Below are 23,007 nucleotides of genomic sequence, written 5' to 3'. Positions count from 1 at the left end.
ATCATGGATGGTCAGTCCTTGCATCCATAGCTCTGTCTATGAATTTAATTGGTAACATTTCTCCAGGCTCATCCCTCAGCTTTTTATCAAAACAGTATTGTTTCAACTACCGATTGGCCCGTTAAAGTTAAATATCTTTGACGAATCTTTTTACCATTTTTGGATTGGCTGTGAAGAGCGGTGCATTGTGGGTAGGACGTCAGGGCGTCCATATCTGTATTTTACTGCGGCTGAAGGAGAGAAACGGGAGTCATGAAAGGGATCCGAACTCTAAATAAATTCTCCGTGAGTCTCGTTACTCTATCCTATTAAACGTGTATTTTACAACGATGTGTCATGAGGTTTCGTGCATTCTTTCCGTTGGGGAGTCAATTGGAACCCACCCCGTGGACTCGCCGGCTTAGTAGCCAAGGTTGGCTAGTGGAAACGGATGGTTAATTAGCCTGTCGGTTACCCTAGTAAAGTTAGCTAAGCGTGCTTACTTCTATAATCTTGACCGAGATAATGTATCCAATCGGTTTTATGAACCTATAATAGCCATTCTTACTTACAAATGAGGCTATGTACTATATTTTACAATGGCATGTTCATTACTGGCGAATCGCTGGCAGGCTGTATTGCTAGCTAGCTGTCACGTAGCCCATGGTTCCACTCCAGCTCAACCCATTGAAGGTCATTGCGGTTCTGCTGGTTTTTCAGATCAATCCCGCACTGACAATCCAAGCCAGGTGACATACCATGGAACAGTCAATGTCTCAAATCACCTATTAAGTAATCACACTGCAATGTTGATTGGTAGTGATGGGATTTAGTAACTGGCAGCTTTAGGTACGACAGTCTGACAACAAGCCACCGGTTTTCTCCCGTCTTATCTAGTATACTGTTGATTTCTAGGAAGCTTGACAAGTTAATGTTTTGATATTGCCTTGTTTTTGAACAATGTATTATATTATATCTGGAGTGTGCTGCAGAATTCCCAGTGCTACTTGCTAATGCTTGAGGTCCAAAGCATCAGCATTGAGGTGTTTTATTATAGACTATTTGCACCTCAGACAGAATTCGCAGTGGCAGCCAAGTGTTTGGTGTCTAACTCAGCTGTCTGCAGATAGGCTTAGCCGACAAACTCAGCAACAAAAAGAAACGTCCTGTCACTGTCAACTGCGTTTATTTTCAGCAAACTTAACATATGTTAATACAAATTTACACAAGATTCAACAACAGACACAAACTGAACAAGTTCCACAGACATTGCCAGTTCTTGCTGTGAGATGTTACCCCACTCTTCCACCAAGGCACCTGCAAGTTCCCAGACATTTCTGGGGGGAACGGCCCTAGCCCTCACCTTCCGATCCAACAGGTCCCAGATGTGCTCAATGGGATTGAGATCCGGGCTCTTGGCTGGCCATGGCAGAACACTGACATTCCTGTCTTGCAGGAAATCACGCACAGAAAGAGCAGTATGGCTGGTGGCATTGTCATGCTGGAGGGTCATGTCAGGATGAGCCTGCAGGAAGGGTACCACATGAGGGAGGAGGATGTCTTCCCTGTAACGCACAGCGTTGAGATTGCCTGCAATAACAAGAAGCTCAGTCCGATGATGCTGTGACACACCGCCCCAGACCATGATGGACCCTCTACCTCCAAATCGCTCCAGAGCACAGGCCTCGATGTAACGCTCATTCCTTTGACGATAAACACGAATCCGACCATCACCCCTGGTGAGACAAAACCGTGACTCGTCAGTGAAGAGCACTTTTTGCCAGTCCTGTCTGTTCCAGCGACGGTGGGTTTGTGCCCATAGGTGACGTTGTTGCCGGTGATGTCTGGTGAGGACTTGCCTTACAACAGGCCTACAGCCTCTCTCAGCCTATTGCAGACAGTCTGAGCACTGATGGAGGGATTGTGCGTTCCTGGTGTAACTCGGGCAGTTGTTGTTGCCATCCTGTACCTGTCCTGCAGGTGTGATGTTCGGATGTACCGATCCTGTGCAGGTGTTGTTACACGTGGTCTGCCACTGCGAGGACGATCAGCTGTCCGTCCTGTCTCCCTGTAGCGCTGTCTTAGGCGTCTCACAGTACGGACATTGCAATTTATTGCCCTGGCCACATCTGCAGTCCTCATGCCTCCTTGCAGCATGCCTATTAGCTTTTCAGTTTATTAGCTTTTCAGATATCAGGTTCCAGATTGGTTTAGGTCAGACGTCTCCAACAGGTCAATTAGCTCACAGCCCACCTACGAGAAGCTTGCCAAACAATTCTGTACATACAATTTGACAAGTATCAAGTATCAGACACAGCAAGCTCCCAGTTACTATCTAATCAACGCAACATTGACATTATCCAACTCCTGGTTAGCCACTATTGGCTTAAAAAGCCAAACCTAACACTATCTGCCTATTCATTTCCAGCAATATTGCGTTTGTCTGTGTGGTGCGCGTGTTTCTCCTTCACACTATGTGTAGCCAGTAATATGATAACCATTTTGTGGGTTGACACAGAGTTTCCCTAAAACCTTCTCAATTAAATGTTAACTGCAAAGTTAGTTCTTCTTCTTTGGTATAATGGCGTTCGCATCAATTATATGTGCATTCCGCCACCTACTGTACGAGTTGATAATAAGGCTCAAAAAAGGAAGGGGGGAAAAATTGGGGTAAGAAATGCATAAAAAAAAATCCATACAAACTATCTGTAACGAAATGTTAATGAAACTAAAGCTTTTCTGTTTTAAGCAGGTCCCTACACAGGCTCAGAAGGATCCTGTGATGCCGGAACATAGCCTGGTGATAGTAGTCCTTGCAGTGCTTCTGCCATTAAGTCTTGGAGGCCCAAAAACCTATCTGCTGCAGATATGATGTCCAGCTTCTTGGACACTTGTGCAGTACAATTAATAACTGTGGCTATAAATGCTACAAAATACACCTTTTTCACAATAAGTGTATTCAACATTTGCAACTGGTTGTGGCATATTCACCGCCACATCTTCTTCAGAACTGTGGCCTCTTGCCCCTTCAAAGCTCTTCACCTCCTACATCCCTGATCTTTGACACCTCAACCTCTTTCACCCTAACAGGGCACTCAGGGAATTCGGAAATACGATCCCCACCACCACAGTTGCAACATTTTACATTAAGACTCTTCAATTACATTCCTTCCGTCTGCAAAGACTTGACACATGGCCAACCTTTTTACACTTCTTGCATTGCATCGGTTTTGGACGAACGCTTTTACGGCGTATCTTAGGGTGGTATATACTAATTAAACAATAATACAGATAAACGGCTCCTTTTTCCCATTCTCCATATGTGTCAAGCGACGTGCATTAACTACTCCTGGAATTTTTGGCCTAAGATAATGATTATCAATGTCCAATAGGACGCCAGAAATAACATTTTACCGGTGCCCTGCTCCGAAAATCAAAGCTGTTCACTTCATGCATCGATATTTTCGAGAGCCACAATGCACACTCCTTTTGCTCTTTAGATAGACACAATATCAACACCATACCACTTCTGGTTACTTTGACTGCATCCACTTTTCCCATCCTCGTGACTTCAAAAGGGTTTCCCAAATAAACATCTTTATCCAAAAAAAAACGTACTCCAACAAGGAACGATACATCAGACTCATTTTCCACAACAACTTCAGCCCATTTTGTTCCATTCTTCACTGTTTTCCAATAATCTTTCTCGCTAACTACTCGACGCGCTTTCTGCTTCCGCCATCTCAAGGTCCTAGCACATTCCTCACTCACTAGATGCGCATTTGGCCATTTAATTGCGTAACTTAAGGGGAATTACACATTTTTACATACCTAAGTTTTCTTACATATCTAAACAAAAAAAAATAATTCTGATGTGATTTAACCGTTGACATGGACTCAGACCATCCAATTTTGTTGTTATTCTATGAACAATTATACTTTTGAAAGTGAAAAACTTAAACAAATCTAAAACCAGGAAAAATAAAACAGAAAACATAGTGTACAAGAGTAAGTAGTTGGGCCTATTTGAAAGCTAGGAAAAAATGAGTAGCTCGCAACACTTTTGTTTTTAGTAGCTCTCATGCCAGAAAAGGTTGGAGACACCTGTTTTGGTCATTTCTGTGGAAATAACATAAATCATTTTCCACATTAAAGCATCTGGAAGACTACATACTGCAACAAAAATGAGTAGCTTCTATTTCTCTCTTTCATATTGTTGTCGGGTTGTCTGGTCAAGCAGACACCATAATCTCTTCTAACATTAGATGTTTGACTGGGGGTTGGATCATATCAGGTCTTTAGGATTTAGCCTTACTACTGATTGAGTTTCCCTACACCTCACCCTCATCTTAACCAAGGTGCTACAGCCAATGTATGATGTGTCTTCTTGGAAGGACAAATAAGAAGAAGGCTTAACATACTACATATTTCAGGTTGGCCTGGCACCCAGTGAGTCTACCCTCAGAGTGGACTAAATATCATCAAGAATACCCACTGCTCTAGTCTAGACCAGGCTCAGAATTCATCTCCCGTCTTTAGGTCTAGAGGAAGCTGCTCGTATCACAAAACATCCTCCTAAACAAAACCTGTTATGATGGTTTGGTTTAATCCACCTGTAGTATTATTTTCAGCAATAAGAAGTCATTTGACTGGGGTCATTTGAGGACAGAAGGAAATCTAGATCCCTCCACATGAATTGAATAGTGTATCATATTGTAATTCCCTAGCTGAGGAAGTGCTGGTGAGTGTTTGTTGACATGGTTTTTATAATTTCCCTCCCCAGATACGATGCTATGCCACCAGGAGGAGTGATGTCCTCACTGAGCCCTTGGCTGGCCTGAAGGCTGGGGCGGCCCTGCCCCCCCAGAGTGTACAGGTATGTCATAGAGGCCAAGACGTTTTCACATGGGATCACAGGAAAAACTCTGGGACCTAGTTGTAGCCCAAACTGGGGTGTGGAGTTTTTCTTGGTGGGTCCTTGCGTGGCGTGTCAGGGATGAGGATGTGCTCTACTCTATGGCTAAGCATTGTGATTATGTTCATGTGTAGACTTGTTTTAGGCACTACCATGCACACACTTTTACTTACTGTGCAGCCATATTTTTCCCTCCATATTGGAAAATGAACTTTTGGTTGTGTAGTTGATCACAAGAACTTTACCTCGGTTGAACAGAATGGAATGTTTACTCTCTTATTCACTCTGCAGTTTCCAAAACAACAATGCTGCCAGTCTCACGTGTGTTCCAGCTGTGACATCATAACTCTCCCTCCCTGTGTTCTCTACTAGATGTCCAAGCTGCCCAACGGTCTAGTGATCGCGTCGTTGGAGAACTACTCTCCCGTGTCCAGTGTGGGTGTGTTTGTGAAAGCAGGCACTCGTTATGAGACTGTGGAGAACCAGGGAGTCAGTCATGTCCTGCGGTTGGCAGCCAACCTGGTAAGTCCCAGTGGTTTTATGAATGGATTGATCTCTCTGACTTATGAATGACTTCAACAATAAGGGCAATTTCCATCACAACTACACAGTTTTTTTAAAGTCCTTAAGTTAATGAATGAACACTGTCACTGTTGTTGTTTTCAGACTACTAAGGGAGCGTCTGCGTTCAGGATCTGTCGTGGTGTGGAGGCAGTGGGGGGTAGTCTGAGGTCAGTGAGTATGGAGAGTACAGCACTATGTCCCCTCCCTCCCTGTCCCCTAAGCCCATTTCTGTCCTCATGCAGTATACATTATACTGTTCCCTATCACCCTATCTCCACATACAGAGTGTATGCTACAATATACCCTATGTTACCCTGTATGGCTCAGTTGGTAGAGCATGGCGCTTGTACTGCCAGGGTTGTGGGTTCGATTCTCGGGGCCAACCATAAATAAAATGTATGCACGCATGACTGTAAGTCGCTTTGGATAAAAGCGTCTGCTAAATGGAATATTATGGAATATTATTATATTATACACTTGTGTTGTGTACCCCTTCCCTCCTTGTCCCTTATTCCTTCTGTGTCCCCGCCTGACTTGTTGTAAATAAACGTAAATGTAGGAGGCAGTGAAACATTAACACCAACTTCAACACCCATACCTCACACAAGCTATAGCTTCACTACATTATAGATGCACACACATACAGTTGCCCTGGAGTCAACGGGGGGCTCACGTTTTAGGATGGAGTAGAATGAACAAGATGAGAGAAGCACAGAGTCACATGCAGGTTGACATTTATTGGGATGAATCTTGTCCTGGGGGCAAAGCTAAGTGTTCCGCTAGATGGGCCAGCTGCAAAGTCAAAATTGGCTATATCGTAAACAAAGTTATGAAAACAAAAATGTGTTTTTTTTTCGTCTCAATTTAAGATTAGCAGTATGGTTAAGGTTAGGTTTAAAATCAGATTTTATGACTTTGTGGCTGTGCCAGCTAGTACATGAATCATCCCAGTAAATGCCTATCTGCACACACAGCACAAGAATGTTCCTATTTTCACCTCATTGCAAACCAATGTGCATCATAGCTAGTCTAGTCTGGAGGATGTAGCTAAGATGTCTGTTTTCTGTGTGTCTGCAGCGTAACGTCATCGAGGGAGACCATGGTTTACTCTGTGGAGTGTTTGAGAGACCACTTGTAAGTACCCTTACTACCACAGCCAGACTCCCTCATAGTGTGTGGGTTTACTTTGGTGTTGAATTGATGGATGAGGAAACTTGAATTACGGGCCCGTTGTATGCGAGGACACGGTTGATTCATGGTGTAATTAGACGCTGTGTTTCTTACCTATTTATCATAGAGGCTTCCCACAGGGCCACTTGAGATCATCTTGATTCATCATCTACAGTGGCAAGAAACAGTATGTGAACCCTCTGGAATTACCTGGATTTCTGCATAAATTGGTCATCAAATTTTATCTGATCTTCATCTAAGTCACAACAACAGATAAACATAGTCTGCTTAAACTAATAACAAACAAATTATTGTATTTTTCTTGTCTATATTGAATACATAATCTAAACATTCACGGTGTAGGTTGGAAAAAGTTTGTGAACCCCTAGGTTAATGACTTCTCCAAAAGCTAATTGGAGTCAGGAGTCAGCTAACCTGGAGTCCAATCAATGAGACGAGATTGGAGATGTTGGTTAGAGCTGCCTTGCCCTATAAAAAACACTCACAAAATTTGAGTTTGCTATTCACAAGAAGCATTGCCTGATGTGAACCATGCCTCGAACAAAAGAGATCTCAGAAGACCTAAGATAAAAAATGGTTGGCTTACATAAAGCTGGAAAGGGTTACAAAAGTATCTCTAAAAGCCTTGATGTTCATATGTCCACGGTAAGACAAATTGTCTATAAAAGTTCAGCACTGTTGTTACTCTCCCTCGGAGTGGCCGTCCTGCAAAGATGACTGCAAGAGCACAGCGCAGAATGCTCAATGAGGTTAAGAAGAATCCTAGAGTGTCAGCTAAAGACTTACAGAAATCTCTGGATCATACTAACATCTCTGACGAGTCTATGATACGTAAAACACTAAACAAGAATGGTGTTCATGGGAGGACACCACGGAAGAAGCCACTGCTGTCCAAAACAAACACTGCTGCACGTCTGAAGTTTGCAAAAGTGCTCCTGGATGTTCCACAGCGCTACTGGCACAATATTCTGTGGACAGATGAAACTACAGTTGAGTTGTTTGGAAGGAACACACAACACTGTGTGGAGAAAAAAAGGCACAGCACACCAACATCAAAACCTCATTCCAACTGTAAAGTATGGTGGAGGGAGCATCATGGTTTGGGCCTGCCTCAGGGCCTGGACAGCTTGCTATAATCGACGGAAAAATGAATTCCCAAGTTTATCAAGACATTTTGCAGGATAATATTAGGCTATCTGTCCGCTAATTGAAGCTCAATAGAAGTTGGGTGACGCAACAGGACAACGGCCCAAAACACAGAAGTATATCAACAATAGAATGGCTTCAACAGAAGAAAATAGGCCTCCTGGAGTGGCCCAGTCAGAGTTCTGACCTCAACCCGAATGAGATGCTGTGGCATGACCTCAAGAGAGCAGTTCACACCAGACATCCCAAGAATATTGCTGAACTGAAACAGTTTTGTAAAGAGGAATGGTCTAAAATTCCTCCTGACTGTTGTGCAGATCTGATCCGCAACTACAGTCGTGGCCAAAAGTTTTGAGAATGACACAAATATTAATTTCCACAAAGTTTGCTGCTTCAATGTCTTTAGATATTTTTGTCAGATTTTACTATGGAATACTGAAGTATAATTACAAGCATTTCATAAGTGTCAAAGGCTTTTATTGACAATTACATGAGGTTGATGCAAAGAGTCAATATTTGCAGTGTTGACCCTTCTTTTTCAAGACCTCTGCAATCCACCAATTGTCAATTAACTTCTGGGCCACATCCTGACTGATGGCAGCCCATTCTTGCATAATCAATGCTTGGAGTTTGTCAGAATTTGTGGGTTTTTGTTTGTCCACCCGCCTCTTGAGGATTGACCACAAGTTCTCAATGGGATTAAGGTCTGGGGAGTTTCCTGGCCATAGACCCAAAATATCGATGTTTTGTTCCCCGAGCCACTTAGTTATCACTTTTGCCTTATAGTAAGGCGCTCCATCATGCTGGAATAGGCATTGTTCGTCACCAAACTGTTCCTGAATGGTTGGGAGAAGTTGCTCTCGGAGGATGTGTTGGTACCATTCTTTATTCATGGCTGTGTTCTTAGGCAAAATTGTGAGTGAGCCCACTCCCTTGGCTGAGAAGCAACCCCACACATGAATGGTCTCACGATGCTTTACTGTTGGCATGACACAGGACTGATGGTAGCGCTCACCTTGTCTTCTCCGGACAAGCTTTTTTCCGGATGCCCCAAACAATCCCAGTCCTCAGCAGTCCAATCTCTGTATCTTTTGCAGAATATCAGTCTGTCCCCTGATGTTTTCCTGGAGAGAAGTGGCTTCTTTGCTGCACTTCTTGACACCAGCCATCCTCCAAAAGTATTCGCCTCACTGTGCATGCAGATACACTCACACCTGCCTGCTGCCATTCCTGAGCAAGCTCTGTACTGGTGGTGGCTCGATCCCGCAGCTGAATCAACTTTAGGAGACGGTCCTGGCGCTTGCTGGACTTTCTTGGGCGCCCTGAAGCCTTCTTCACAACATTTGAACCACTCTCCTTGAAGTTCTTGATGATCTGATAAATGGTTGATTTAGGTGCAATCTTACTGGCAGCAATATCTTTGCCTGTGAAGCCCTTTTTGTGCAAAGCAATGATGACGGCACGTGTTTCCTTGCAGGTAATCATGGTTGACAGAGGAAGAACAATGATTCCAAGCACCACCCTCCTTTTAAAGCTTCCAGTCTGTTATTCAAACTCAATCAACATGACAGAGTGATCTCCAGCCGTGTCCTCGTCAACACTCACACCTGTGTTAACGAGAGAATCACTGACATGATGTCAGCTGGTCCTTTTGTGGCAGGGCTGAAATGCAGTAGAAATGTGTTTTTGGGATTCAGTTCATTTGCATGGCAAAGAGGGACTTTGCAATTAATCTGGTCACTTCATAACATTCTGCAGTATATGCAAATTGCCATCATACAAACTGAGGCAGCAGACTTTGTGAAAATTTATATTTGTAATTCTCAAAACTTTTGGCCACGAATGTACAGAAAATGTTTGGTTGAGGTTATTGCTGCCAAAGGAGGGTCAACCAATTATTAAATCCAAGGGTTCACATACTTTTCCCACCCTGCACTGTGAATGTTTACACAGTGTGTTCAATAAAGACATGACAACTTCTAATTGTTTGTGTGTTATTAGTTTAAGCAGACTGTGTTTGTCTATTGTTGTGACTTAGATGAAGATCAGATCAAATTTGATGACCAATTTAGGCAGAAATCCAGTTATTCCCAAAGGGTTCACATACTTTTTCTTGCCACTGTATGTTGAGAGTTATGACTGTTGCATTGTCCGTGTGTGTCCGTATGTTTGTGTCTGCCCATCCAACGTCCATCCTTCTCCTCAGAGACACAGTGATGGAGTACCTGATCAACGTGACCACGACCCCAGAGTTCCGGCCATGGGAGGTGGATGACCTGACCTCCAGGGTCAAGGTAGACCGGGCCCTGGCCCAGCAGTGTTCACAGATAGGTCAGCAACACTTCCTCTCTATTCACTTGTCCAGCACTATTGCTCCTTGTTGAATTAATGTTTTATTGAATTACCAGTAGCATTTTGGTTTAGTATATATTTGTATGCTGCAGATAAAAAAAAATTCTATAGTCATTTGTCTAGCATCCTGTTATTAGTACTCCTTGCCAACACACTGACTGAAGTCTTTTTATATGGGGTTTATTTCTCTGAAGGTGTCATTGAGAAGTTGCATGAAGCTGCTTACAAAAATGCTCTATCCAACTCCCTGTACTGTCCTGACTACATGGTTGGCAAAGTCAGTGGTGAACAGGTAAGACTGTGTTAATAGCTGTGTTGTTCACTATAGTGCTACCTTGTGTTTGTCACAGCTTAGCTCTCTCAAACTCTCTCCTACTTCCTTATCCCCCTTAGCTGCAGTCCTTTGTCCAGAACAATTTCACCAGTGCCAGAATGGCTCTTGTAGGACTAGGTGAGTCTTTTTGATCCAATGTCACCCTGGGTTCTCCTTTCTACATGTTGCAGCTCCTTCAGCATGTCTCTGGGGCTGTTCTGATTCCTTGCCCTACCTTTTCCCTGAAGTGTGCAGCCCCTCATGGATTGAAAAGAAATATTGTGGAAACTCACTCTAACCAATATATTACTTTTAAATCCTTGAGGGGATATTGAGCAAGTGCACACTTCAGGAAGAAGAGTAGGGAATCGGAACAACCCTATTGATTGGGTCACATCTTTTGAATTAGGCCGACGTAAACACTCTCTCCCTCTGTGTGTGCGTGCGTACTGTGTACACATCACATTTCCTTTGGCCTCTGTTCAAACCCTAGAGTTAAAGGCTGTCTAAAGATATGTGGAGTAGAGGTCAGCTGTTCTGCTCTAGTATGACGCACTGTGTGTGTGTGTGACATGACTGCTCTCTGGTATGTACAAGTGATAGGAAATAAATCGCTAGTTACATATTGAGATATTATTTTTGACGATATCGTATTGTTTTGATAATATCGCAATATTGTTTTTGCGCTAGTTGGCTGTACCTGCCCCAAAACCTGTTCTCTATCTTCTTTTTAAATAGGGAGCTAATTTGTTTTCAGCACTTACACTACATGGTCTTAAGTATGTGGACACTGTAGTGATGTTGTATTAGTTAATGTGACGACTTCTGCTCATCGAATGATTAACGGTTTATAATTGCGTGATTAAATGAATATAAACCTGGGGCACCATGGGAAAATTTGTTTTATTGAGTTTCTATTTCCCAAATTAACACAAAGAATATCAGAATATCGATTTTACAACAGTCGCTAATTAATCAATTTCCTCTACAGTCTCATTCTGAACGTCGCATAATCCGGGAATCTGTACAGACCCACCAATGAGTTCGTACCACACCAATTTTAGTTGATTATTTATTTACTAGAAAGCAAAATGATAATAAAAGATACACAAAAACACAGTCTAGACTATTGATTAGAACTTAGTATAACGGGCTAACACACTGTGACGTGTTACCCAAAATGGGGATTTCAAAAAGAGAGAAAAAGAGAAAGTACACGAGAGAAACATGCATTTGTCAGCTATGCTTATTTTAACCCTAACCTTGCCCCAAACTGCCGCTCTTATGGGTCAGAATATAATGATGTAATTACGTGTTGAAGGTCTCCGTGGATTCTCCGCGTGGCCCGTTTAGGCATCTCAATGACGCTCTTCTCTGGTGCAACTCTCTGGTTGTCCTCACAATGTCAGTGTCCTTTTGGCTTAGTGGCCTTATTCCTCACCCTTGTTCTGAAAGGGATCTTCGGAGGACAGCCAGCTCTGTAGCTCAGAGCTCACAGCGTAGGAATGGAAACAGCGTAGATACCACGATTCGATGGGGAGTGGAGCCCGGGTGGTCCGGCTTGAATTCACCCGCTTAGACACAGCTACTCATCCGTAGCTTGGGTAGAAAAATATTTCTTTGTCTTCAACCTTGTTTTGGGTTCGTTGAATTTTCAGACCTTAGCTGCAGCACGGGTCACTTAGTCTGATATGATCATTCTTAACTCACATGTCTTATACCCTCGGGTCAGAAGTTGGCGTAACCACCTTTAGGGCAATTCTCTGGGCGTACCAAGTTAAGAGGCAAGGTCTAGATTTAACTCCAATCCAATTATAGACAACTAACATCACATTTCATCTTTACCAAAACATTCTCTTTGATTTGGACATTTTCCACACAACGTACAATGTATAAACATCAAGCATATACTAGGAAAACTCTTAAAGTTATAATGTTTCCGTAATAACATCGTCCTTTAACCTTTAATAACCAGACAAAAATGACATTAATTTTCATATTCCATCTATCGTCATGACCACCATTGTGGCTGACTGAAACCATTGTTCCAAAGTCCCTTTATTGCATGTTTAATGTTCTGAGGCTGGTTCTCCATAGTGAGAGGACAAAGGAATTTTGTCTATTGCCTAAGATTTACCATGGGCGTGAGGGGTCATAAAACCCCCACATCTTCAGACCCCTAGATCTCTCCTCCTCTGTTGGGGGTGAGAGATAATCTGTAGGGTTGTGGTCTCCTGTAACCTGACCTGATCAGGACAGTCATGACAACACCTACCTGTCGAACATCTCATTCCAGAATTATGGTTAATAATATAGAGTTGCTCCCCCCTTTGCTGCTATAACAGCCTCCACTCTTCTGGGAAGGCTTTCCACTAAATGTTGGGACATTGCTGCGGGGACTTGCTTCCATTAAGCCACAAGAGTATTAGTGAGGTCGGGCACTGATGTTGGGTGATTAGGCCTGGCTCGCAGTTGGCATTCCAAGTCATCTCAAATGTGTTCGATGGGGTTGAGGTCAGGGCTCTGTGCAGGCCAATCAAGTTCTTCCACACCGATCTCGACAAACTATTTCTGTATGGACCTCGCTTTGTGCATGGGGGCATTGTCATGCTAAAACAGGAAAGGGCCTTCCCCAAACTGTTACCACAAAGTTGGAAGCACAGAATCGTCTATAATGTCATTGTATGCTCTAGCGTTAAGATTTCCCTTCACTGGAACTAAGGGGCCCGAACCTTGAAAAACAGCCCCAGACCATTATTCCTCCTCCATCAAACTTTACAGTTGGTACTATGCATTGGGGCAGGTAGCGTTCTCTTGGCATCCACCAAACCCAGATTCGTCAGTCGGACTGCCAGATGGTGAAGCGCGATTCATCACTCCAGAGAACACGTTTCCATTGCTCCAGAGTCCAATGGCATCGAGCTTTACACCACTCCAGCCAACGCTTGAACTTACCCATTTCATGAAGCTCCTGGTGAGCAGTTATTGTGTTGATGTTGCTTCCAGAGGCAGTTTGGAACTCGGTAGTGAGTGTTGCAACCCGAGGACATACAATGTTTACGCGCTTCAGCACTCGGCAGTCCCGTTCCGTGAACTTGTGTGGCCTACCACTTCGCGGCTGAGCTGTTGTTGCTCCGAGACGTTTCCACTTCACAATAACAGCACTTACATTTGACTGGGGTAGCTCTAGCAGGGCAGGAATTTTACAAACTGACTTGTTGGAAAGGTGGCATCCTATGACGGTGCCACGTTGAAAGTCACTGAACGCTTCAGTACAGGTCATTCTACTGCCAATGTTTGTCTATGGAGATTGCATGATTGTGCTCGATTTTTACACCTGTCAGCAACGGGTGTGACTGAAGTAGCCAAATCCACTAAGTTGAAGGGGTGTCCACATACTTTTAGCCATGTAGTATATTTCCCTTACTGATCAAAAGTCATTTTCTCATGGCTCTCTCTTGTCCCTCGGCAGCAGACATATGGTGAGCAAAATATATATTGAATCGCAATAAAATCACAGTATCGAATCGCAATACATATAGAATGACACTACATATCGCTTCAGCACTTAAGTATGGTGATAATATCGTGAGATCCCTGGCAATTCCCGGCCCTAGTATGTACCCCTGTGTGAAACACTGAACTGAGGGCATGTGATGTCTATGTGATGACAGTCCACCTGTGTGTGTGTGTGTCTCCTGCTGGCTCTCTGGTGTGTCTTCCAGTGACATGACCCTTGTCTATGCCGTCTCTCCCCAGGTGTGAATCACTCTGTGCTGAGGCAGGTAGGAGAGCAGTTTCTCAGTGTCCGCAGTGGGGCTGGAGTTGGTGGGGCCAAGGCTGTATACCGCGGAGGTAAGACCCATAGAGAGCCTTAGAAGCAATGCACGCCTAACTGCTGAGCTCTAGTCTGGGCCACTGATTCAGTCAACCCCAGTGTGTGAGCCAAGATGGGTTGTGTGTTCGTACCTTGATGGTGGTTAACTGTGTGTGACTGTGTGTCCCTGCAGGTGAGCTGCGGGTGCAGAACGGGGCCGGTCTGGTCCACTCGCTGATCGCCAGCGAGGGCGGTGTGACTGGATCAGCGGAGGCCAATGCCTTTAGTGTGCTGCAAAGGGTTCTGGGAGCCGGGCCACACGTAAAGAGAGGCTCCAACGTCACCAGCAAACTGAGCCAGGGCATCGCCAAGGCAACCACACAGCCCTTCGATGTGAGTAACTTCCCTGTTTGTTGCTACAGTTATTCCTGTGTTGTTGGTTGTGGTCACTACAATAGAAATCGATATTCTACATAGCTGAAATTCTACATAACTGGAGTCTTCATTGTATGATTGTCTAAATTACGCACAGAGAAAAATAAAAGGTGTGGAGGTTAGAAAGCACAATGATCTTGGACTATCTTGTGTACAGAAGTTCATCTAATGCTTATTTCTGTCTCCTATGCAGGCCACAGCGTTCAATGCCACATATGCTGACTCTGGACTCTTTGGAGTCTACTCCATCGCCCAAGCCGACTCCGCAGGAGAGGTGAGCACACTATAATGCAGTAGTAACATAAGAATATGATAGAATCTGATATATGTTGATAAGTGACTGTCCCTAACAGTGCCCGTCCCTCTCTGTACAGGTGATAAAAGCTGCCATCGCCCAGGTGACAGGGGTTGCGAAGGGAGGCGTGTCCGAGGATGATGTCGCCAGAGCAAGGTGAGTTCACTAAACAACATGGCTCATTAAGTGGACATGAAACTTGGCGCTGTCTCTCTGTGGTTTTATTTTTATTTCACCTTTAACCAAGCCAGACAGTTAATAACAAATTATTATTTACATTGATGGCCTATTATACCTTCTTGCCTTGATTTGACCTTTGACCCTGTCCCCCCTCTTACCTGGTAGGAAGCAGTTGAAAGCGGAGTACCTGATGTCCATGGAGAGTTCCGAGGGCCTGCTGGAGGAGATGGGGGCCCAGGCTCTGTCCAGCGGAGCCTACCACTCACCAGAGACAGTTGCCCAGAGCATCGACTCTGTCAGCCACGCAGACGTCGTCAACGTGAGTACACTTCAACGTTCACTACTGCTAGGGCAAGAAGGCATTATAGGCCACCAACGTAAATAATAATTTGTTATTAACTGACTGGCTTGGTTAACTTCTATGGGCTAGGTATCTGCGGGACACAGCCAGTGAAATATCAGGGCGGCAAATTCAAAAACAACAAAATGTCATAATTCAACTTTCTCAAACATACAACTATTTTACACCATTTTAAAGATACACTTCTCCTTGATGTAACCACATTGTCCGATTTCAAAAAGGCTTTACAGCGAAAGCAAAACATTAGATTATCTTAGGAGAGTACATAGACAAAAATAATCACACAGCCATTTTCCAAGCAAGAACATGTGTCAATAAAACACAGCTAAATGAAGCACTAACCTTTGACGATCTTCATCAGATGACACTCCTAGGACATTATGTTACACAATACATGTATGTTTTGTTCGATCCAAAAACAGCATTTTACATTGGCGCGTGATGTTCAGTATTCCCACCAAAACGTCCGGTGAATGTGCACATCAATTTACAAAAATACTCATCATAAACGTTGACAAACTATATAACAATTATTTAAAGAATTATAGATAGACTACCCCTGGATGCAACCGCTGTGTCAGATTTTAAAATAGCTTTACGGAGAAAGCACATTTTTCAATATTCTGAGTACATAGCTCAGCCATCACTCAGCCATCACGGTGAGCTATACAGACACCCGCCAAGTTCGGGGCAACCTAAACTCAGAATTAGTATCAGAAATATTCTCTTACCTTTGCTGATCTTCGTCAGAATTCACTCCCAGGACTGCTACTTCCACAAGAAATGTTGTTTTTGTTCCAAATAATCCATATTTATGTCCAAATACCTCTGTTTTGTTCGTACGTACAGATCACTTATCCAAAGGCATAATGCGCGAGCGCGGAACCAGAGACGAAAAGTCAAAATGTTCCATTACCTTACTTAGAAGCATGTCAAACGCTGTTTAAAATCAATCTTTATGGTATTTTTAACGTAAAATTGCGATAATATTCCAACCGGACAATAGCATATTCATTCAAGAAGAAAAAGAAGGAATGGCGCGCTCGCGTGACTGCGCATATCCAATCCCTTTGTTGCCAGGCAGACCACTCAGTAACTGAGCTCCTATTATCTGCCCAGTCACAGGAAAATACTCAAACCACTTTCTGAAGGCTGTTGACAGCCAATGGAAGCCTTAGGAAGTGCAACGTCCCCCACAGACACTGTAGTTTAGATAGAGAATCAAAAGAAGAACTACAATTCTCAGACTTTCCACTTCCTGCTTGGTTTAAATCGGGTACCTTTTTTATCCGGCCGTGCAAATACTGCCCCCTAGCCCCAACAGGTTAAAGGTTAAATAAAAATAAAACCACAGAGAGACAGCGCCAAGTTTCATGTCCACTTAATGAGCCATGTTGTTTAGTGAACTCACCTTGCTCTGGTGACATCATCCTCGGACACGCCTCCCTTCGCAACCCCTGTCAGCTGGATGATGGCAGCTTTGATCACCTGTACAGAGAGGGACAGGCACTGTTAGGGACAGTCACTTATCAACATATATCAGATTCTAACACCTTACGTTACTACTGCATTATTGACCTTCATTGCTAAGACATAACAAATAAAAAAAAAATAACAAAAAAAAAATATATATATATATATATATATCAGTTGAAGTCGGAAGTTTACATACACTTAAGTCGGAGTCATTAAAACTCATTTTTCAACCACTCCACAAATTTCTTGTTAACAAGCTATAGTTTTGGCAAGTCGGTTTGGACATTACTTTGTGCATGACAAAGTCATGGCATGGCTTTAGAAGCTTCTGGTAGGCGAATTGACATCATTTGAGTCAATTGGAGGTGTACCTGTGGATGTACACTGCTCAAAAAAATAAAGGGAACACTAAAATAACACATCCTAGATCTGAATGAATGAAATAATCTTATTAAATACTTTTTTCTTTACATAGTTGAATGTGCTGACAACAAAATCAAACGAAAATAATCAATGGAAATCCAATTTATCAACCCATGGAGGTCTGGATTTGGAGTCACACTCAAAATTAAAGTGGAAAACCACACTACAGGCTGATCCAACTTTGATGTAATGTCCTTAAAACAATTCAAAATAAGGCTCAGTAGTGTGTGTGGCCTCCACGTGCCTGTATGACCTCCCTACAACGCCTGGGCATGCTCCTGATGAGGTGGCGGATGGTCTCCTGAGGGATCTCCTCCCAGACCTGGACTAAAGTATCCGCCAACTCCTGGACAGTCTGTGGTGCAACGTGGCGTTGGTGGATGGAGCGAGACATGATGTCCCAGATGTGCTCAATTGGATTCAGGTCTGGGGAATGGGCGGGCCAGTCCATAGCATCAATGCCTTCCTCTTGCAGGAACTGCTGACACACTCCAGCCACATGAGGTCTAGCATTGTCTTGCATTAGGAGGAACCCAGGGCAAACCGCACCAGCATATGGTCTCACAAGGGGTCTGAGGATCTCATCTCGGTACCTAATGGCAGTCAGGCTACCTCTGGCGAGCACATGGAGGGCTGTGCGGCCCCCCAAAGAAATGCCACCCCACACCATGACTGACCCACCGCCAAACCGGTCATGCTGGAGGATGTTGCAGGCAGCAGAACGTTCTCCACGGCATCTCCAGACTCTGTCACGTCTGTCACATGTGCTCAGTGTGAACCTGCTTTCATCTGTGAAGAGCACAGGGCGCCAGTGGCGAATTTGCCAATCTTGGTGTTCTCTGGCAAATGCCAAATGTCCTGCACGGTGTTGGGCTGTAAGCACCACCGCCACCGTTTGAGCAGACACATGCACATTTGTGGCCTGCTGGAGGTCATTTTGCAGGGCTCTGGCAGTGCTCCTCCTGCTCCTCCTTGCACAAAGGCGGAGGTAGCGGTCCTGCTGCTGGGTTGTTGCCCTCCTACGGCCTCCTCCACATCTCCTGATGTACTGGCCTGTCTCCTGGTAGAGCCTCCATGCTCTGGACACTACGCTGACAGACACAGTAAACCTTCTTGCCACAGCTCGCATTGATGTGCCATCCTGGATGAGCTGCACTACCTGAGCCACTTGTGTGGGTTGTAGACTCCGTCTCATGCTACCACTAGAGTGAAAGCACCGCCAGCATTCAAAAGTGACCAAAACATCAGCCAGGAAGCATAGGAACTGAGAAGTGGTCTGTGGTCACCACCTGCAGAAGCACTCCTTTTCTGTCTTGCTAATTGCCTATAATTTCCACCTGTTGTCTATTCCATTTGCACAACAGCATGTGAAATTTATTGTCAATCAGTGTTGCTTCCTAAGTGGACAGTTTGATTTCACAGAAGTGTGATTGACTTGGAGTTACATTGTGTTGTTTAAGTGTTCCCTTTATTTTTTTGAGCAGTATATTTCAAGGCCTACCTTCAAACTCAGTGCCTCTTTGCTTGACATCATGGGAAAATCAAGACATCAGCCAAGACCTCAAAAATAAATTGTAGACCTCCACAAGTCTGGTTCATCCTTGGGAGCAATTTCCAAACACCTGAAGGTACCACGTTCATCTGTACAAACAATAGTATGCAAGTATAAACACCATGGGACCACGCAGCCGTCATACAGCTCAGGAAGGAGACGCGTTCTGTCTCCTAGAGATGAACATACTTTGGTGCAAAAAGTGCAAATTAATCCCAGAGCAGCAGCAAAGGACCTTGTGAAGATGCTGGAGGAAACAGATACAAAAATATCTATATCCACAGTAAAACAAGTCCTATATTGACACTGCTCCAAAACCGCCATAAAAAAGCCAGACTACGGTTTGCATCTGCACATGGGGACAAAGATGATACTTTTTGGAGAAATGTCATCTGGTCTGATAAAACAAAAATAGAACTGTTTGGCCATAATGACCATCGTTATGTTTGGAGGAAAAAGGGGGAGGCTTGCAAGCCGAAGAACACAATCCCAACCGTGAAGCACGGGGGTGGCAGCATCATGTTGTGGGGGTGCTTTGCTGCAGGAGGGACTGGTGCACTTCGCAAAATAGATGGCATCATGAGGAATGAAAATGATGTGGATACATTGAAGCAACATCTCAAGACATCAGTCAGGAAGTTAAAGCTTGTTTGCAAATTCGTCTTCCGAATGGACAATGACCCCAAGCATACTTCCAAAGTTGTGGCAAAATGGCTTAAGGACAACAAAGTCAAGGTATTGGAGTGGCCATCACAAAGCCCTGAATTCAATCCTATAGAACTGAAAAAGCGTGTGCGAGCGAGCCGGCCTACCAACCTGACTCAGTTACACCAGCTCTGTCAGGAGGAATGGGCCAAAATTCACCCAACTTATTGCAGGAAGCTTGTGGAAGGCTACCCGAAATGTTTGACTCAAGCCCGAAATGTTTGACTCAAGTTAAACAATTTAAAGGCAATACTACCAAATACTAATTGAGTGTATGTAAACTTCTGACCCACTGGGTATGTGTTGAAAGCAATAAAAGCTGAAATAAATCATTCTCTCTACTATTATTTTGACATTTCACATTCTTAAAATAAAGTGGTGATCCTAACTGACCTAAGACAGGGAATTTTTACTTGGATTAAATGTCAGGAATTGTGAAAAACGGAGTTTAAATGTATTTTGCTAAGGTGTATGTAAACTTCCGACTTCAACTGTATCTATTCACATTCGATATACACTAAGTGTATAAAACATTAGGAACACCTTGCTAATATTGAGTTGCACCCCCCTTTGCCCTCAGAACAGCTTCAATTCAGGTTCCCTGTGGCTCAGTTGGTAGAGCATGGTGTTTGCAACGCCAGGGTTGTGGGTTTGATTCCCATGGGGGGCCAGTACAAAAAAAAAGAAAATGCATGAAATGTATGCATTCACAACTGTACGTCGCTCTGGATAAGAGCGTCTGCTAAATGACTAAAATGTAAATGTAATTCATCGGGCATGGACTCCACTAGATGTCGAAAGCATTCCACAGGGATGCTGGCCCATGTTGACTCCAATGCTTCCCAGAGTTGTGTCAGTTGGCTGGATGTCCTTTGGGTGGTGGACCATTCTTGATACACACGGGAAACTGTTGAGTGTGAAAAACACAGCAGCGTTTCAGTTCTTGACACTTAAATTGGTGTGCCTGGCACCTACTACCATATCCTGCTCAAAGGCACTTAAATATTTTGTCTTGCCAATTCACCGTCTGAATGGCACACATACACAATCCATGTCTCAAGGCTTAAAAATCCTTCTGTTTCCTTTCCTTCATATACACTGATTGAAGTGGATTTAACAGGTGACATAAATAAGGGATCATTGCTTTCACCTGGTCAGTCTATCATGGAAAGAACAGGGGTTCCTAATGTTTTGTACACTCAGTGTATGCCTGTGAATATTTATGGTGAATATATTGCCCCCTTGGCTATGGGGGTTGCTGTCTGTATGTTCCCCTAAATCCTTTCTTTCCCTCTTTATGTCTATCTTCCAAACTATACCTCCATCTGTCTTGTAAAATAATAATGTTTGGGTAAGGTGATCGGAACGCCATTCTCCAAGTAAAAAAGAAAGGGAAAAAAAAGATCTATGAATAACATTTTTGAAGACTGATTTCTGTGTGCCTCCTACATTTACATTTATTTATAGCAGGTCAGCTGGGGACACATTGAAGGGGAATAAAGGACAATGTGATAAGTGTATTATTTTGTTTTTTCAGGCTGCGAGAAAGTTTGTGGACGGCAAGAAATCGATGGCAGCTATCGGACACCTCGCCAACACACCCTTCGTGGATGAATTGTGAAAAGAAACAAACCATAAACAATGAAACAGTTATTTAACATTTTAACCTGGGCAGGTTGTGCCTGGCTGCTTACTCCGGAAAAAGGAACCTGGTTCTGATATGAAGCCCATGACTTCATCTCACAGCAAACGATAATTCTTTGTTAACAAATCATGTTAAAGTTTGTTCTGCAATAATTGTACACAGGTATCAGGAATAATTATGATTTTTGTTGTCAATTTCTCTGTATATTTGATGTAAATTCATTAAATGGTCTATCTACAGTAATGGCAGTCTGATTTGATCACCAAGGTGAATGAGTAATGATATATCTTTGATGTTATTCCGCCCAGCTGCTGCAGGGGGAGACGAAGAGCCTTGAAAATCTGTTGGAGCTGCCATATCGGCAAAAATGTTGCATCTAGTGTAGCAGCCACGTATGTTAGAATGATGGAAAATTGTGGGGGTATTGTTTATATACTGAACAAAAATATAAACGCAACATGTTTCATGAGCTGAAATAAAAGATCCCAGAAATGTTCCATACGCACAAAAAGCTTATTTCTCTCAAATTGTGTGCACAATTTTGTTTACATCTCTGGTAGTGAGCTTTTCTCATTTGCTAAGATAATTCATCCAGCTGACAGGTGTAGCATATCAAGAAGCATGATCATTATACAGGTGCACCTTGTGCTGGGGACAATAAAAGTCCACACTAAAATGTGCAGTTTTGTCACACACCACAATGCCATAGATGTCTCAAGTTTTGAGGGAGCGTGCAATTGGCATGCTGACTGCAGGAATGTCCAACAGAGCTGTTGCTAGAGAATTTAATGTTAATTTACGTCCAACCAGCCTTTAAACCACAGACCATGTGTAACCACGTCAGCCCAGGACCTCCACATCCGGCGTCTTCACCTGTAGGATCGTTTGGGGGGGTCAATTTATTTCAATTGACTGATTTCCTTCTATGAACTGTAACTAAGTAAACATTTTGAAATTGTTGCATGTTAAGTTAAAATTTGTGTTAAGTATATTGATCAATCTGGAGTTTGGTCAAACACGTTATCAAAAATATGGCACAGCAAAAGCAGCCTTTAAGAATAACAGCTATGGCTAGAGAGAGGAGCAAAAAAGGCCTTGATGACTAAACATGACAAATCATCACGGATAACGACTGGATGTCAGTGACTCATGTATTCAAGGAACATAGTAAATAATAAAGCTAGATATCCATGTGGTTCTATTTAGGTTCAACATCCCATTGGAGGTGGTGAAGTGGTGCTTGAATCAGTGATTGACTGACTGTGTGGTAACAGGGAAATGCACTAATATACCTCCTGTGCCATAAATGCCATGAAGGCTATAGTGTGGGGTCCTCTGAGAAAATCTAATCTTATTAAACAAATTAAGAACTTTTTTTCTCTTCAAATGGGTATAGATTTTATTTTATTAGGATCTCTTTTAGTCCTCATTTGGACTAACCTTCCAAGAGTCCTTAAACATTAATACAATTCATAATACAAACACATTTTAACATATAACACAGTCAACTAAGGACTAAGGACCTCTTCCACTATTAGAATGTGTGTTTATGTCATTCTGCCTGGTCAGCCAATGGGACCTACAATTGAGTGAATATGAACACACAGGATACAATTTTTCCAAGTTGGGTCGCCTGCATATTCTAGTGTCAATTTAGG

At 43.3% G+C, this 23,007-nt stretch overlaps 1 protein-coding gene across 1 annotated transcript; it reads left to right on the top strand.

The window, feature by feature from the left end:
- Positions 1-168: 168 nt before the first annotated feature.
- Positions 169-21,588, top strand: LOC106601733 (cytochrome b-c1 complex subunit 2, mitochondrial). Its single transcript, XM_014194083.2, has 14 exons — positions 169-285; positions 4,763-4,855; positions 5,267-5,416; positions 5,561-5,625; positions 6,536-6,592; positions 10,002-10,126; positions 10,342-10,439; positions 10,541-10,598; positions 14,220-14,315; positions 14,471-14,670; positions 14,906-14,986; positions 15,087-15,163; positions 15,353-15,506; positions 21,242-21,588. Exons 1-14 carry the CDS (start codon positions 253-255, stop codon positions 21,323-21,325), a joined length of 1,371 nt encoding a protein of 456 aa, XP_014049558.2. The 5' UTR covers positions 169-252; the 3' UTR covers positions 21,326-21,588.
- Positions 21,589-23,007: the final 1,419 nt, after the last annotated feature.

This window comes from Salmo salar, chromosome ssa03, assembly GCF_905237065.1.
Source record: "Salmo salar chromosome ssa03, Ssal_v3.1, whole genome shotgun sequence".
Taxonomy (NCBI): Eukaryota; Metazoa; Chordata; class Actinopteri; order Salmoniformes; family Salmonidae; genus Salmo; species Salmo salar.
Note: the sequence above shows the minus strand (reverse complement) of the source record. Positions and strands in the feature narration are given on the sequence as shown.

Bases quoted from the DNA above. Each gene is read 5' to 3' on its own strand.
- LOC106601733 (XM_014194083.2), top strand. From the start codon at position 253: ATGAAAGGGATCCGAACTCTAAATAAATTCTCC. The intron at 5,417-5,560 runs GTAAGTCCCAGT...TGTTGTTTTCAG, and splicing joins TGCGGTTGGCAGCCAACCTG to ACTACTAAGGGAGCGTCTGC. The intron at 10,599-14,219 runs GTGAGTCTTTTT...GTCTCTCCCCAG, and splicing joins AATGGCTCTTGTAGGACTAG to GTGTGAATCACTCTGTGCTG.